This window comes from Gekko japonicus, unplaced genomic scaffold (genome assembly GCF_001447785.1).
Source record: "Gekko japonicus isolate JY-2015 unplaced genomic scaffold, Gekko_japonicus_V1.1 scaffold574, whole genome shotgun sequence".
NCBI lineage: Eukaryota > Metazoa > Chordata > Lepidosauria > Squamata > Gekkonidae > Gekko > Gekko japonicus.
The window spans coordinates 339,010-351,339 of record NW_015159725.1 but is presented as its reverse complement, the minus strand read 5'-3'; the positions used below and the strand labels follow the sequence as shown (position 1 = coordinate 351,339).

At 44.1% G+C, this 12,330-nt stretch overlaps 1 protein-coding gene across 2 annotated transcripts in view; it reads left to right on the top strand.

The window, feature by feature from the left end:
• CRIM1 (cysteine rich transmembrane BMP regulator 1 (chordin-like)) overlaps positions 1 to 12,330 on the top strand; it is a 204,026-nt gene that overhangs the window by 17,289 nt on the left and 174,407 nt on the right. For both annotated transcript variants that reach the window (XM_015423500.1, XM_015423434.1), the window contains exon 2: positions 5,880 to 6,050. In XM_015423500.1, coding sequence (XP_015278986.1) covers positions 5,880 to 6,050 — 171 coding nt within the window. The remainder of the gene's footprint in view (positions 1 to 5,879; positions 6,051 to 12,330) is intronic.

The window sequence follows — 12,330 nt, the reverse complement described above, 5'->3', positions numbered from 1 at the left end:
GGTTACCTTTTGACTTCCTACTTTAGCATTCCAGTCCCCTATGATGATGAGGACATCATTTTTTGGTGTTAGTTCTAGGAGGTGTTGTAGGTCTTCATAGAACCGGTCCACTTTAGCCTCTTCTGCATCAGTGGTTTGGGGCATAGACTAGGATTACTGTGATGTTTAATGTTTTGCCTTGGAACCAGACCAAAATCATCCTGTCATTTTTGAGATTGTATCCCAGTACTGTCTTTTGCACTCTCTTGTTGACTATAAAGGCCACACCATTTTTCGCCGAGATTCCTGGCTACAGTAGTAGATCTAATGGTCTTCTGAGTTAAATTCACCCATTCCTGTCCACTTTAGTTCACTGATTCCTAAGATGCCGATGTTCAGTCTTGCTATCTCATTTTTGACCACGTCAAGCTTACCTTGATTCATAGATCTTACATTCCAGGTTCTTATGCAGTATTGTTCTTTGCAGCATCGGACTTTCCTTTCACCATCAGACACATCCACAACTGAGCGTCCTTTCGGCTTTGGCCCAGCCACTTCACTCTATCTGGAGTTACTTGTACTTGCCCTCTGCTCTTCCCCAGTAGCATATTGGACACCTTCCAACCTGAGGGGCTCATCTTCCAGCGTCATATCTTTCAGTCTTTTGATACTGTCCATGGGGTTTTCTTGGCAAAGATACTGGAGTGGCTTGCCATTTCCTTCTCCAGTGGATCACACTGGATAGTCTAAATAGTCACTATTCACAGTACTCCTGCTGTGCAACAGTGAGTCAGTTTAGAAGCTGTGCAACCGTGAGTTTACAACAGGGGTGGCCAAACTTGATTAATGTAAGAGCCACATAGAATAAACGTTAGATGTTTGAGAGCCACAAGGCATGAACACACATGTTTTAATTGACAAATATGAAAATGTGCATATTAAATTAAAGAGACTAATGCTTTCTCTGAGCCAAACCAGTCTGCCGGTTTGGCAGGGCTTGGAGAACACATTTAACTTTAGATGGGGAGGGGAGAAAGATAGAAAGGTTGAAAGAAAGCAAATAGATGGGGGAGGGGGGAGAAGTGAAAAAGCAACTTTAAATTTGTCATCCAAGCCCCACCCACCCCCGCTGGCAGGCTTGGCTTGGCTTGGAGAAGGGATTTAAAGAGACCAATGCCTTGTCTAAGCTAGCCGGGGGGGGGCACTTTGAGAACACATTTAAAGTTAGTTGCTTTCTTTCTCTGCTTCCCCCCACCTCAAGCCTACCCAGGGAGGGGAGCACTGGCTGGGGAAGGAAATACTAATCGGGGAGACATGTCTCCCTTTCACTTCCCCAGGAGCCACACAATGTGTGTGAAAGAGCCGCATGTGGCTCTCGAGCCACAGTTTGGCCACCCCTGGTTTAGAAGCTGTTGTGCAATGGTCCAGATAGCAGCAGCTGCTCTTGAATCAGCAGAAGTGTCTCATTTGATTTTTTTTTCTCCTGCACCAGTTCTGTTCCATATTTGAATGGGTTTTACTTTGTCAGGCTGCATTTTCAAAACTGGTGAGAAACTGAGACTAGGATAATGTGCCTGATTTTTTCCAACCAGCTGATGTGTAGTTTTTTATCTACTGCCTTGTAGTTGTGTGTATTTCCAAATAGGAAAGATGTGGCAACTTAAAATCATTTAAATATTTTCAATACATTCTCCTTTGCCCATTGTCTCTTTGACCTTAGTTTAGATGCTTCTCCTGCCTCACCCTAGTTACACTATTAAAGGGATTGCTCATTAATTCATGCTTCAGTCATTACTGCACAATCAAGTGTGTCAGAAAGGTAAGATCAGAATTAGACATAGCCTATATAGATTGTCTCCAGGCACAATATTCCATTGTCAGAGTGTCTCTTTTTTCTTGTTTCTGCCACTGACAGCTAGTACTGTGGAGCAGAGGCAGAGAAACAAGCAACAGAATAACATCAAGATTTGGAATAAGTAATCCAAATGTTATGAGGACAGACTTAACATGGGTATGTAACTTTCGGCAGCAGTTCCTTGTTTCAAGTAACATGTAGGCCCACACACAGGGCCGGCCCTAGCTTATTTTGCACCCGAGGCAAGGATCCCTTCTGCCCCCCCCCCCCCGTGCGCCTACCAATTTTCAAAAATAAATGCATTTTAGGCACCAACGCACTCCTGCGCTCTGGTCAATTTCCTCCGCGCGATGGTAAGTTTCATGTCAGTTTCCAATCCTTCTCAGGTGACTTGTCGGGGTGGGGCAGGGCAGAACTTTATGGTTTCTTCGCAAAGCGGGGCCGGGGGGGGGGAGGAGAGGGGGAAAGTAGAAGGCAGGTGGCCCAGAAATAGAAAGGAGGGGGGCAGTCCTGTCAAAAGCAAAACAGGAATGATGCGCTTTGATGGAGGGGAGTGGGAGATAGAAGAAGGCTGGCTATCTATGTCCCCCCCCATCCTGGCAGGGGATGCCCTTCCAATGATCCGATTGAAGATCTCTTGCCCCCCTCCCTCCTGGTGCTTGTTAGAGCGAGTGTTGGGGGGAATGTTTTGAGATCCAGGGCTTTTTGAGTCTGGAGTGTCTGGCCACATTCCCTTGGCCACAGTGCACTTTTATGCATGGAACTGGGGAGGGGGGGAAATGCATAAGATCTGTGCCGGGGACGGGGGGGGGGGGGGAGGCAGCCAGCTCAGCAGAGCCCAAGATGTAGTGGAAAATGGCCGCTCTGGTGAGGGGGGCGGGGAAGGAGGGAGGGCCAGCCGAGCTGAATTTGGAAATGATGCCCGGCAGCCCGAGAGCGAAAGAAAGGTGAGCCAGAGAGGCCGAGCTTCCCGCAGGGGACATCCGGGCAGCCCCCTTTCTCTAGGCTGGCCGGGATCCTGCAGATCCCTCTCCTCCAGATCTCTCCCACCCCGTTCCCCCCTCCAGGAGGGAGCCCATGAGGACCCGGGCCGCCGGGGAAAGCCAATGGGGCCCTGTGGCAAGCAGGCCACCTCCATAGGGCTCTGCGGAGCACACAAGGGGATGGCAGGAGTTCCACCAGCGCCACTGCAGCATCAAACCCCCCGCTTAATAAAACAGCCCCCCACCATCTATCCTTCTGCTTCCAGTCCCCCCCAAACAGTGGGGTTTTCAATAAACAACTAAGCTGGGCTCCGGCGTTCTTGATCCACAGTCCTTCCTAGCAGCCCTGCCTGGAGAGGAAGTCCCAGCAAGTTCAAGGGGATTGGCTCTTGAGTAAACATGGCCGGGGCATGCTGCTGCTGCTGCCTCCTTCCTGGATCACCTGCAGTACAGTACACAAGTCCGACTGAGCCTACACGTGCCCGGGTGATGAGGGGAGGTGCGAGGCGGGCCCACTGGTAGTCTCTGGGGGAAGGTGGGAAGAGGCAGGGTTTCTGAGCGGCATGGGCGCACTTGCCGGACTGGCACTCGTTAGCCATACGACTGAGTCTACATGTGCCCGGGCGCTGAGGGGAGGCATGCACGCCGGCAGTCTCTGGGGGGAAGGTGGGAAGAGGCAAGGCTTCTGGGTGGTGTGTGGGCTTTTGGCGGGGACGGGGCTGCCATGTGAAGTTTGTCGTGGCGCCCAGGCCCAGCCCTAGGGGCCCTAGGCTAGGGCCAGCCAGTCAGAACTCAGAGATGGTGGCGGTGCTGGTGGCGCCGGCGGTCATCCAGTCAGGGAAGCCACTAGCCAGGGAGATCATACAGCCTGCTTTTGGTGGGGGGTGGGGTTTTTGTTGGGGGTCATTCTGTTTGGTGCCCCTAGGGCCGGGCCGGGCTCTAGGCGAATGCCTAGTTCGTTTAGTGGGTGAGCCAGCCCTGCCCACACATTACATTGCATACAGGTGAAGTACGGCCTAGATTAGATGTTCCCGACATGGGACCCATGTGCACATCATGGTGCCCACTGACATTGTTCCTAATGCCTGCCAAGTGTTTTTTATAAGTGCGAAGGGCCAGGTGGGGTTTTGTCCAGCAGGACTTCTGATTGGCCATAGGAGCTAGTGCAGAGTTTTTAAAAGTTGCTTTGGTTTGGCAGCAGCTGATATCTTCACTGTGTTACTGAAGTTAAGCTGTGTATGTACAAAAAACATTTTTAACTATGTGTTTTTTTAAAAAATGCCTCCTGTAAATAGCTTCTGCCTTTAAATTTCAAGAGTTACATTCAGAGTTATTCACAAGTAGAAAGCCTTTTCCACAGTATGTCCTCATTCCTTATCCTGAAAACCCCCATAGACTCTCCCCTTTTCCTGCCTCTTTTTTCCTTCTAGGGTTGCCAACCTCCAGATGTGGCCTGGAGATCTCCTGGAATCATAACAGATCTCCCAAGTACAGAGATCAGTTCCCCCCTAAGGTTGTCAGTTCCAGATTGAGAAATTCCTGAAAATTTGGGAGTGGAGCCTTTTAGGAGGGCAAGGTTTGGGGAGGGAAGTGAACTCGGCAGGGTCCATCCTCCAAAGCAGCCATTTTCTCAAGATTCTGCCATCTAGAGTTCAGGTATAAATCTAGGAGATCTCCAGATCCCATCTGGAGGTTGGCAATCCTGTCCCCTGAAATGGTTGCTTTCGATGGTGGAGTCTATGGCATTATATTCCTCTGAGGTCCCTCCCCAGGCTCCACCCCCCGATCTACAGGAATTTCCTAACTTGGGGTTGGCAAACTTATCTCATTCCCAACAGCAAACCCACCTTTATCTGCTCTTTCTTAAGCTTTCCCTCTCACCCCTCTTCTGGCTGCCTCTACCTAGGAAAACTGCGGACCAGTTGAGTGGTGCCAGCTACTGGACCAGACCCATTTGCATGGCAGGGAACCCTCAACCTCAAGGACCTGTGGGGTGGTGCCTCACTTTCCCTCCTCAGATTTCACCACAGAGTCTCTTAAGAATATCCCAATCGAGAGCTGGCAATTCTAATTAGGCTGGCCCTTATGAGTACTTCCTAAAAAGAGCCAAAATAGGCCTGTAATGGCCTTGCCCTCTCCCCTTGCCTTTTTACTCACATAAACCCAGCCTGGAATACTGTGGTTGCCATTGGAGGAATCTATTACTTAAAGCTACAAGCGTGCCTTTGATCATTTTTGAGTTTTTTATAATCCACATTTTTAAAAAGTTTTTACATTTTTCTGCAAACCTGGGGGTCTTTTCAGGTTTGTAGAAAGATCTGTTGCCAATTCACAGCCCAGTCACCAGATTTAAGTATCCAAAGATTTGTCTACCCTGCCAACCACAGATCATCACTCTCTGACATTCTGTGGATGGCTCCATCTCCTGCAGCAGCCATTTTATGGCTGTGCTCACCATCCTTTGTCAGAATTCCAAAGGTGTGCTCAGGCTTGAAAGGGCTGGTGATCCCTGGACTAGACATACAGTGGCTAGGTTGAAATACACAGCAGGTTTCCATTGTGGGGCATGTTGAAATTTCAGGGAGTCATTGATATAGAACTGTTACATGGCTTGCTGAGAGTAATATTGTTTTTAATAAACCTGGGCTTAAAACTTGTACAACTACAGTGTTGGCAAGTTTCACATGGGGTTTTTATTGTGTGTTGTCAGGTGAGACAGCTCAGACCACCTTTATTCAAATGGTCTTGACAGTCAGGATGCTTGAAAATTCTGGCCTTGTTTGTCTACTCTCCTCTTCACCTCCTTCGAGAAGATACGGATTTTGTCCTTAAAAGAGAGAGTGAGCATGCCAAGGAAGGAGCTTTTGTGTTCTTGTACAATTTTAATTTTTGGATTACTACACTTCAAATAAGTGGAGCTGTTTTGGTTACTTACAGTCAAGTCATTAAAGATGTGTTTAACATTTTGTGTTAGATGCATAGGTGCTTGGGCAATAGAGATCTCTTAAATGAAAATTATTAATGAGCTGCTGGTATTATAGTTATTTCATTTTGGTTTTTAGATGAAAACTGGGATGATCAGCTACTTGGATTTGAGCCTTGCAATGAAAACCTGATAACAGGCTGCAATATAATCAATGGAAAATGCGAATGTGATACTATTAGGACCTGTAGTAATCCCTTTGAGTTTCCAAGCCGGGATACTTGTCTATCAGCTTTAAAAAAGATTGAAGGTAAGTCTGTATTCACTAGTATTTGACTTGTAATTGTTAATGGCACATCGCTTTAAAGGCCTAAAATGCAATTCTTTAGACTTTAATAAGTATATATTATTGGAGATATTAGATCAATAGTGTTGGCTAATGAGGCATTTCTGATTTTGTTGAATACTCAGCGGGGTAAAAAGTCTTTGTTCTTGTGGGAAGAGAATGATTGTTGACTGTGTATTGCTTGGACTATCCAAAATGAATAAAGTTTGCCACTTGTTACATGCTTGAAATTCTTTACGAAGATGGAAGGCTAGTTAAAATGGTACAGTTGCTACTGTATCTTTAAACATCTTATCACACAAGATACTTAAATATAAGTAACTATAACGGAAAAGCAAGTGTACTGTCATGTGTGGAGTAAGGCTTGTGTCTTCCTTAGACTGCATGTGTTAGGAAGCCATCATGACACCAGCTTTCAGTCCTGTATATATGTAGCAAGATATCTACTTCTGCCATACTTCATTTTCCTGTGTGCTGGTTGTCAGTTAGGAAAGTCATTCAAGAATTTGCCTTTAGAATACTTCTGTTAGTTTTATGTGTTCAACTTGTGTTTTATGTGTTCTCATGTTCTATGTGTTGAGCTGGTACCTTACAGTTAGAAGCATTAAGGGAAAATCAAGTCCTGCCTTTCATTTATAAACATCTAATTTAATGGTGCTTCCTTATTACAAATATTGAATAATAAAAGAAAGTATGTGATCTGAGGGCTAATCTATAATCCCAAAATTGGTGTGTGCATACCGTACAAATCTCATATGTTTGAAACAGTCTGCCGCTGCAATACATGACTTTTTCTTGTTAAATGGAACAAAATCCATGTAATACCTTTTTATCAGAGCCAACCAAATAATAGAAAACATTGCACAAGCTTTCAGGCTCATCAGAACTTTTCACCAGGCCAGGCTCAGTTGCAAAAATTTAATAAATGGAGGAAAAAAGCAGATTTTCAAGGTCAAGATTTTAAAACCCTGTCTTGTTGGCCTTTGTTAGATTCTGACAAGCTCACAGTTTAATTGCTGTCTGCAGTCTGGGAAGAAGAAGAAAACAATGGAGGGTTATCTCATTTGAATAAATACAGTCCAACAAGTTCCAAATGTCACTCAGTCTGAGAGCAGATGGAAGCATCTGGTAGTTTATATTTTAACAGTGGTTGAGGTAAATATTTGGTTTTTGAGAGCTTTACAAATTGTTAATCTACTCTATAATTTTCTTGATTTTTGATGTAGGAGCAATTTACCCTATTCAACAGTATAGTGGCAGTGGTTTTTGCAATGGTTAATGCTAACTGGTTTCTGCTATGTACTTAGGATTAACTGGTTGAATCCTGGTTATCCTTAATCATGACTAATGGTCATACTAATGTAATTTATTGTAGTAAAGGCTAAGGGGTGGAATTTATTTGTGAGTAAGGAGGAACCAGCAGAAGGAACATGATCCTGGTTCAGAGTTACAACTGCAAAGTTTTTTGCATTCTTGTGCTTGAACTTCAAATTTACACTAGTGCTGTATGCAGGGCACACATGTACACAGTGATGTACCTTTCCAGTGTTACTTGTAACATGATGATTTTGATAAAAACAAGAAAATAAGGGCCCTGTGTAAGGGGAGTAAAAGTCCTGGTTCTAAGAGTCTATCTGAAGCTGGAATCCATTCTTTACATAATGTAGTCACAGTAGCTCTTCTAAGATTTCAGCAGAGGTACTCCCAGTACACTGTATTTAACATTGAACATCTGGAACATCTATCTTGGCTTCTTTACTATGCACAAGTGATATGAGGAAAGATCTCATTGTACTTCCTGTGTGGGTTTGCTCAAGCATACTCCCATCCTGTGTGAGCCTTTGTTATATAGACTCTGAATTAAGTTCATATTTGCTGTGGCTTCAGTCAGTTCTTCAGCATGTATTACAGTTTACTTCAGACACCTGCCGATATATCCTGCAACCCCAAACATTTGGTAAAAAGTACTACAAATGCAGGAATTGAAGGCATTACAACAGGTTCTTCCAGATATGTGTAACATTTTATTTATCTTTTAATTTGTTTACAACATTTATACCCCACTTTTCTGTCCTCACAAGGGCCACCAAGGTGGCTAACAGTTTAAAACATATATGATAAAATCATATTTTAAAACCACTAAAATCAACCCCCCAAAGCACATATAATTAAAATAATTAAAAATAGTTGACATACACAAAACATAAAAACAGCAATTACAATTTCAAAACTTTAAGAATTTTATACCACTTACACTACCATACAAGACACCGTTCAATGTTATACACAAAAAAAGTTTTTCTTCGACAGAACTGCAACTTGTAGGCAAATTTAAGACAACCTCCTAATTTTTATGGCAGCCTTAGGGGGGGAAACTTAGTCTTGCATTTCAGTAAATATGGTATTGTTGTCAGCTAAACAAAATAATCCTAGACCTTGCCCACAGTTCTTGAGTGGAACTTTCTGCATTAGTACATTAAGTAATGCAACACTAATCCAGTCATGAATGTCGATCTCAAGATCTGATCATATGCTCTGTTCTCTCTCTGAAGCTTTTCTGCCTCATATACTATCTTGATTTACCTTCTCTCAGCCTGCCCTGGCAACTCTTTTAAGGGTATGTTTTAGGAGGTTGCAGTTAGCAGTGAATTGGTTATTACAATAAACACATGCAATCCTAAATCCTGAGTGTGACATGCTGAGACACAGAACATTGCATTGTGCATTAGTTATATAGCTTTGTTTGAAGTTATTAAAGCAAATAATTGTATCATAGCTAATGATATAGTTCAGTGACCAAACTGCATAGGCAAAGCTGCTTTGCTTTCTGTAACTCTGGAATCAACAACTGGTAATCGTTGGGGGGGGGGCACTAGCTATGGTGCTACTTCCTAGAGCAATTCATAAAATATTTAAGCCTCACTGTAGCATGTGGAAAAGAAATTTTGATAAATTTTTTTAGAGTTGGTTAGAAATGAGCAAAAACCTTTTTAAAGCCATTTAAACTCTACTTGCTTGTCTCCTGCAGCTGAATAACTAAAACTGGTTCAACTGGTATTACAACATTTTCTAAGGAACACTTAGGAACATGGAAAAGCAGTTCATCTCAAATTCTTTTTTAGATGTGCATAGCTGTCAGGTTTTAGTTTTTGTGATGGCATCCTAGATGAAATTATGCTTGTGGAGTATTTATAAGCAAAGAACTAGCTATTTTTTTTAAGCTGAAGAGATACCTTTCTCCCCTTTTGGATGCCAAAACTTAGTATCCAGATGTATAAAAGATACTTTACAACCATAAAACATTGCAAATATATTTTAAATGATGAGAAATTTATTCTGCTGTGCTAGTTCTAACTAGCCAAAATGGAAGAGATGCTAATGTTTTGTAGCAGCCCATTCAAATTACTGAAATCAAAAACCATTAAGCATGTCTTAACTATACAGTAACACACAGTATTCTAAGATTAAGAATATCTAGTTTTGATCATTTCTATTAAAATGGCTACATCGTATTGGTATACTTCATAGCATGTTTCTAAACCTATTCCGTTTCCAATTGATGAATTATGATTGTAAATATAGCTGTGCAAAACAAGCACTTTCTAAATACGAAACACTTCTTAGGTTTCAAATAAAGCAGCAGTGATAAAAAATGTTACATTTACAAAGAGATGTTTAAGGTTTCACAGTTACATGAGAATTTTATGACTGAGGCTAAAGTCCTTTGTCATCACTTTAGCAAGTTTTACTTCTGAGGTAGGAGAGCTGTTTTTAACAAATATGAGGAAACGGTATGTGTGCTAGTTGATGTCTTGTTTGTTCTTGCCTTCTTATGTCTAGAGCAAGATTTTGTCTAGAGCTACATTGTTGTATTCATGTTAAAAATGCTATTGAATTTGTTGCCTGAATTGTACATTACAAATAATTACTTCCGTGTTTGGTGCAATATGGCCAAGTTGCTGCTGTCCATAAAACACCTTAACCCTCTGCTTGTTACCTTTCTTAATAAATAATGTGTCTTAATGACAGATTATTTTTCTAATGTCAGAAGTGACTCAATAAGGAGCCCTTTTGACTGATTAGCCACCAAATGTCCTGCTGCTAAGAAAGTTAATGAGTTTGCAGAAATCCAATGTGATGTACAGAAGGTGTTAATCATTTTAGTGGAAAGACAGAGGAATGGTTCTGCATGCAGAAGGTCTAGGATTGCCAGCCCCAAATCCTGGCAGAGGATTCCTCAGTTTCAGAGGCTTCCCTCTGAAACGGACCAGCTGGCAGGTGGGGGAAACCCAGGGACACTCTATGGTTTTGAGGGAGAAAAAACCATTGCGTTTCGGCCAAATACTAGAGCGTCCCTGAGCAACATCCCCAATGGGATGACATCATTTCCAGGAGACGTCATCACATTGGGGGTATTGTGTGATGTCCCCACTCATCCCTGGAATGCCCCCCCATATCCCTCCACCAGAGGAGCAAGGAGACCGGGCAACCCTAAGAAGGTCCAAGGTTCAGTCCTCTGTATCTCAGGTTAAAAACACATGATGTGAAAAACTTCTTTAAACCCTGGAGAGGTGATGCCAGTCATAGTAGACAGTATTGATATTAATGGACTAATGGTCTGTGTATTAGCCAATTCTCATGAAAGTTCTTGTAGTAGCATTTCAGTATTGTTGGTCAAATTGGCACTACACTGATAGTGTAGCTGACCTGCTCATTAAAAAAAGATCTTGGCTTTAATTGTAGAGCTATGACCAGGTTGTCCAAACATCAGTATGTTGACCATCCAAAATGCAGTGGTGCTGTCCTCCTGTCTGCCTCCCTGGTAGATTGCTTACATGAAATAGGTGCTTACTAGTCTACTACCTTCAAACCCTTTGCCTTTGGTTTGTGATGGCATGGTGAAAATGCCAAGAGCACAAAACATTTCCAACTAGACATGGTTTTTAGTCAGCTGCCATACAGCAGTAATTTAATTTAAAGGAGTACTCTGCACTTTTCCTGCTTGACTCTGAGCTCTAAGTGGAATGAAGAGCATTCGTGCACTGGGAAGGCTTTCTCCATGATCTAGAGCCCTAAACACTTTTAAATTTCGGTTTGATTCTTATTTACTTGGTTTACACCTACTGCATAGCTATTTTTGGGCAGGAACGCACAGGAATGGAGTTTTGGCTGGCTTCAGAGTTGGCCACGCCCACTACAGCCAAAACCTCTGCGTGCGTGGCTACAGAGGGAAGGCCTGAAGAGTGACACCCCCCGGCAACTCCGAGGCTGGTGGGCCGGGGGGGCCCTGGAAGGATTGGGCCTCCCCGTGCCTTTCCCAGCCTGTCCAAGGGCCGGCTTGCCTGGCTCTCCGCAGCCACAGGGCACCTGGGCAAGCCAAGGGAAGGCAGTTTAAACTGCCTTCCGTCCCTTCCAAGGGCCGGTTGCCCGGCCTCTCCGCAGTCGTGGGGCACCCAGGCAAGCCAAGGGAAGGCAGTTTAAACTGTCTCCCCTCCCCTCCAAGGGCTGGCTTGCTCGGGCTCCCCACAGCCATGGGGTGCCTGGGCAAACCAAGGGAAGGTAGTTTAAACTGCCTGTCCTCCAAGGGCCAGCTTGCTCGGGCTTCCCGCAGCCACGGTGCGCCCGGGCAAACCAAGGGAAGCCAGTTTAAACTGCCTCTCCTCCAAGGGCAGGCTTACCCGGGCTTCCCGCGGCCACGGGGCGCGTGGACAAGCCAAGGGAAGGCACAGGGTAATATGCTAATGAGCTGCACTGTCAGGGGTATGGCATGGGGTAATATGCTAATAAGCTGCACTGTCAGGGGTGTGGCCTAATATGCTAATGAGTTTCTGCTTTTGGGTGTGACGTATTATGCTAATGAGTTCCTGCTGGGCTTTTTCTACAAAAAAGCCCTGCACCTAGGGTTCCCAACATCTAGGTAGTACCTGGAAATCTCCTGCCATTACAGTTGATCTCCAGATGATCCTGGAGAAAATGACTTCTTTGGAGGATGAGTTCTATGGTATTATATCCTGCTGAGGTCCCTCATCTCCCCAAGCCTCTCCTTCTCTAGGTTCCTCTCCCCAAATCCCCAGATAAATCAAAACCCAGAGCTGGCAACCCTGTTTATATTCCACCTCTATCCACAGTGGAGACCCCAAATGGCTTACTGTGTTCTTTTCTCTATTTTATCCTCACAACAACACTGTGAGGTAGGTTGGAAGATTATAGATTCACCCACTGGTTTTTGAATATCTCTATTTTG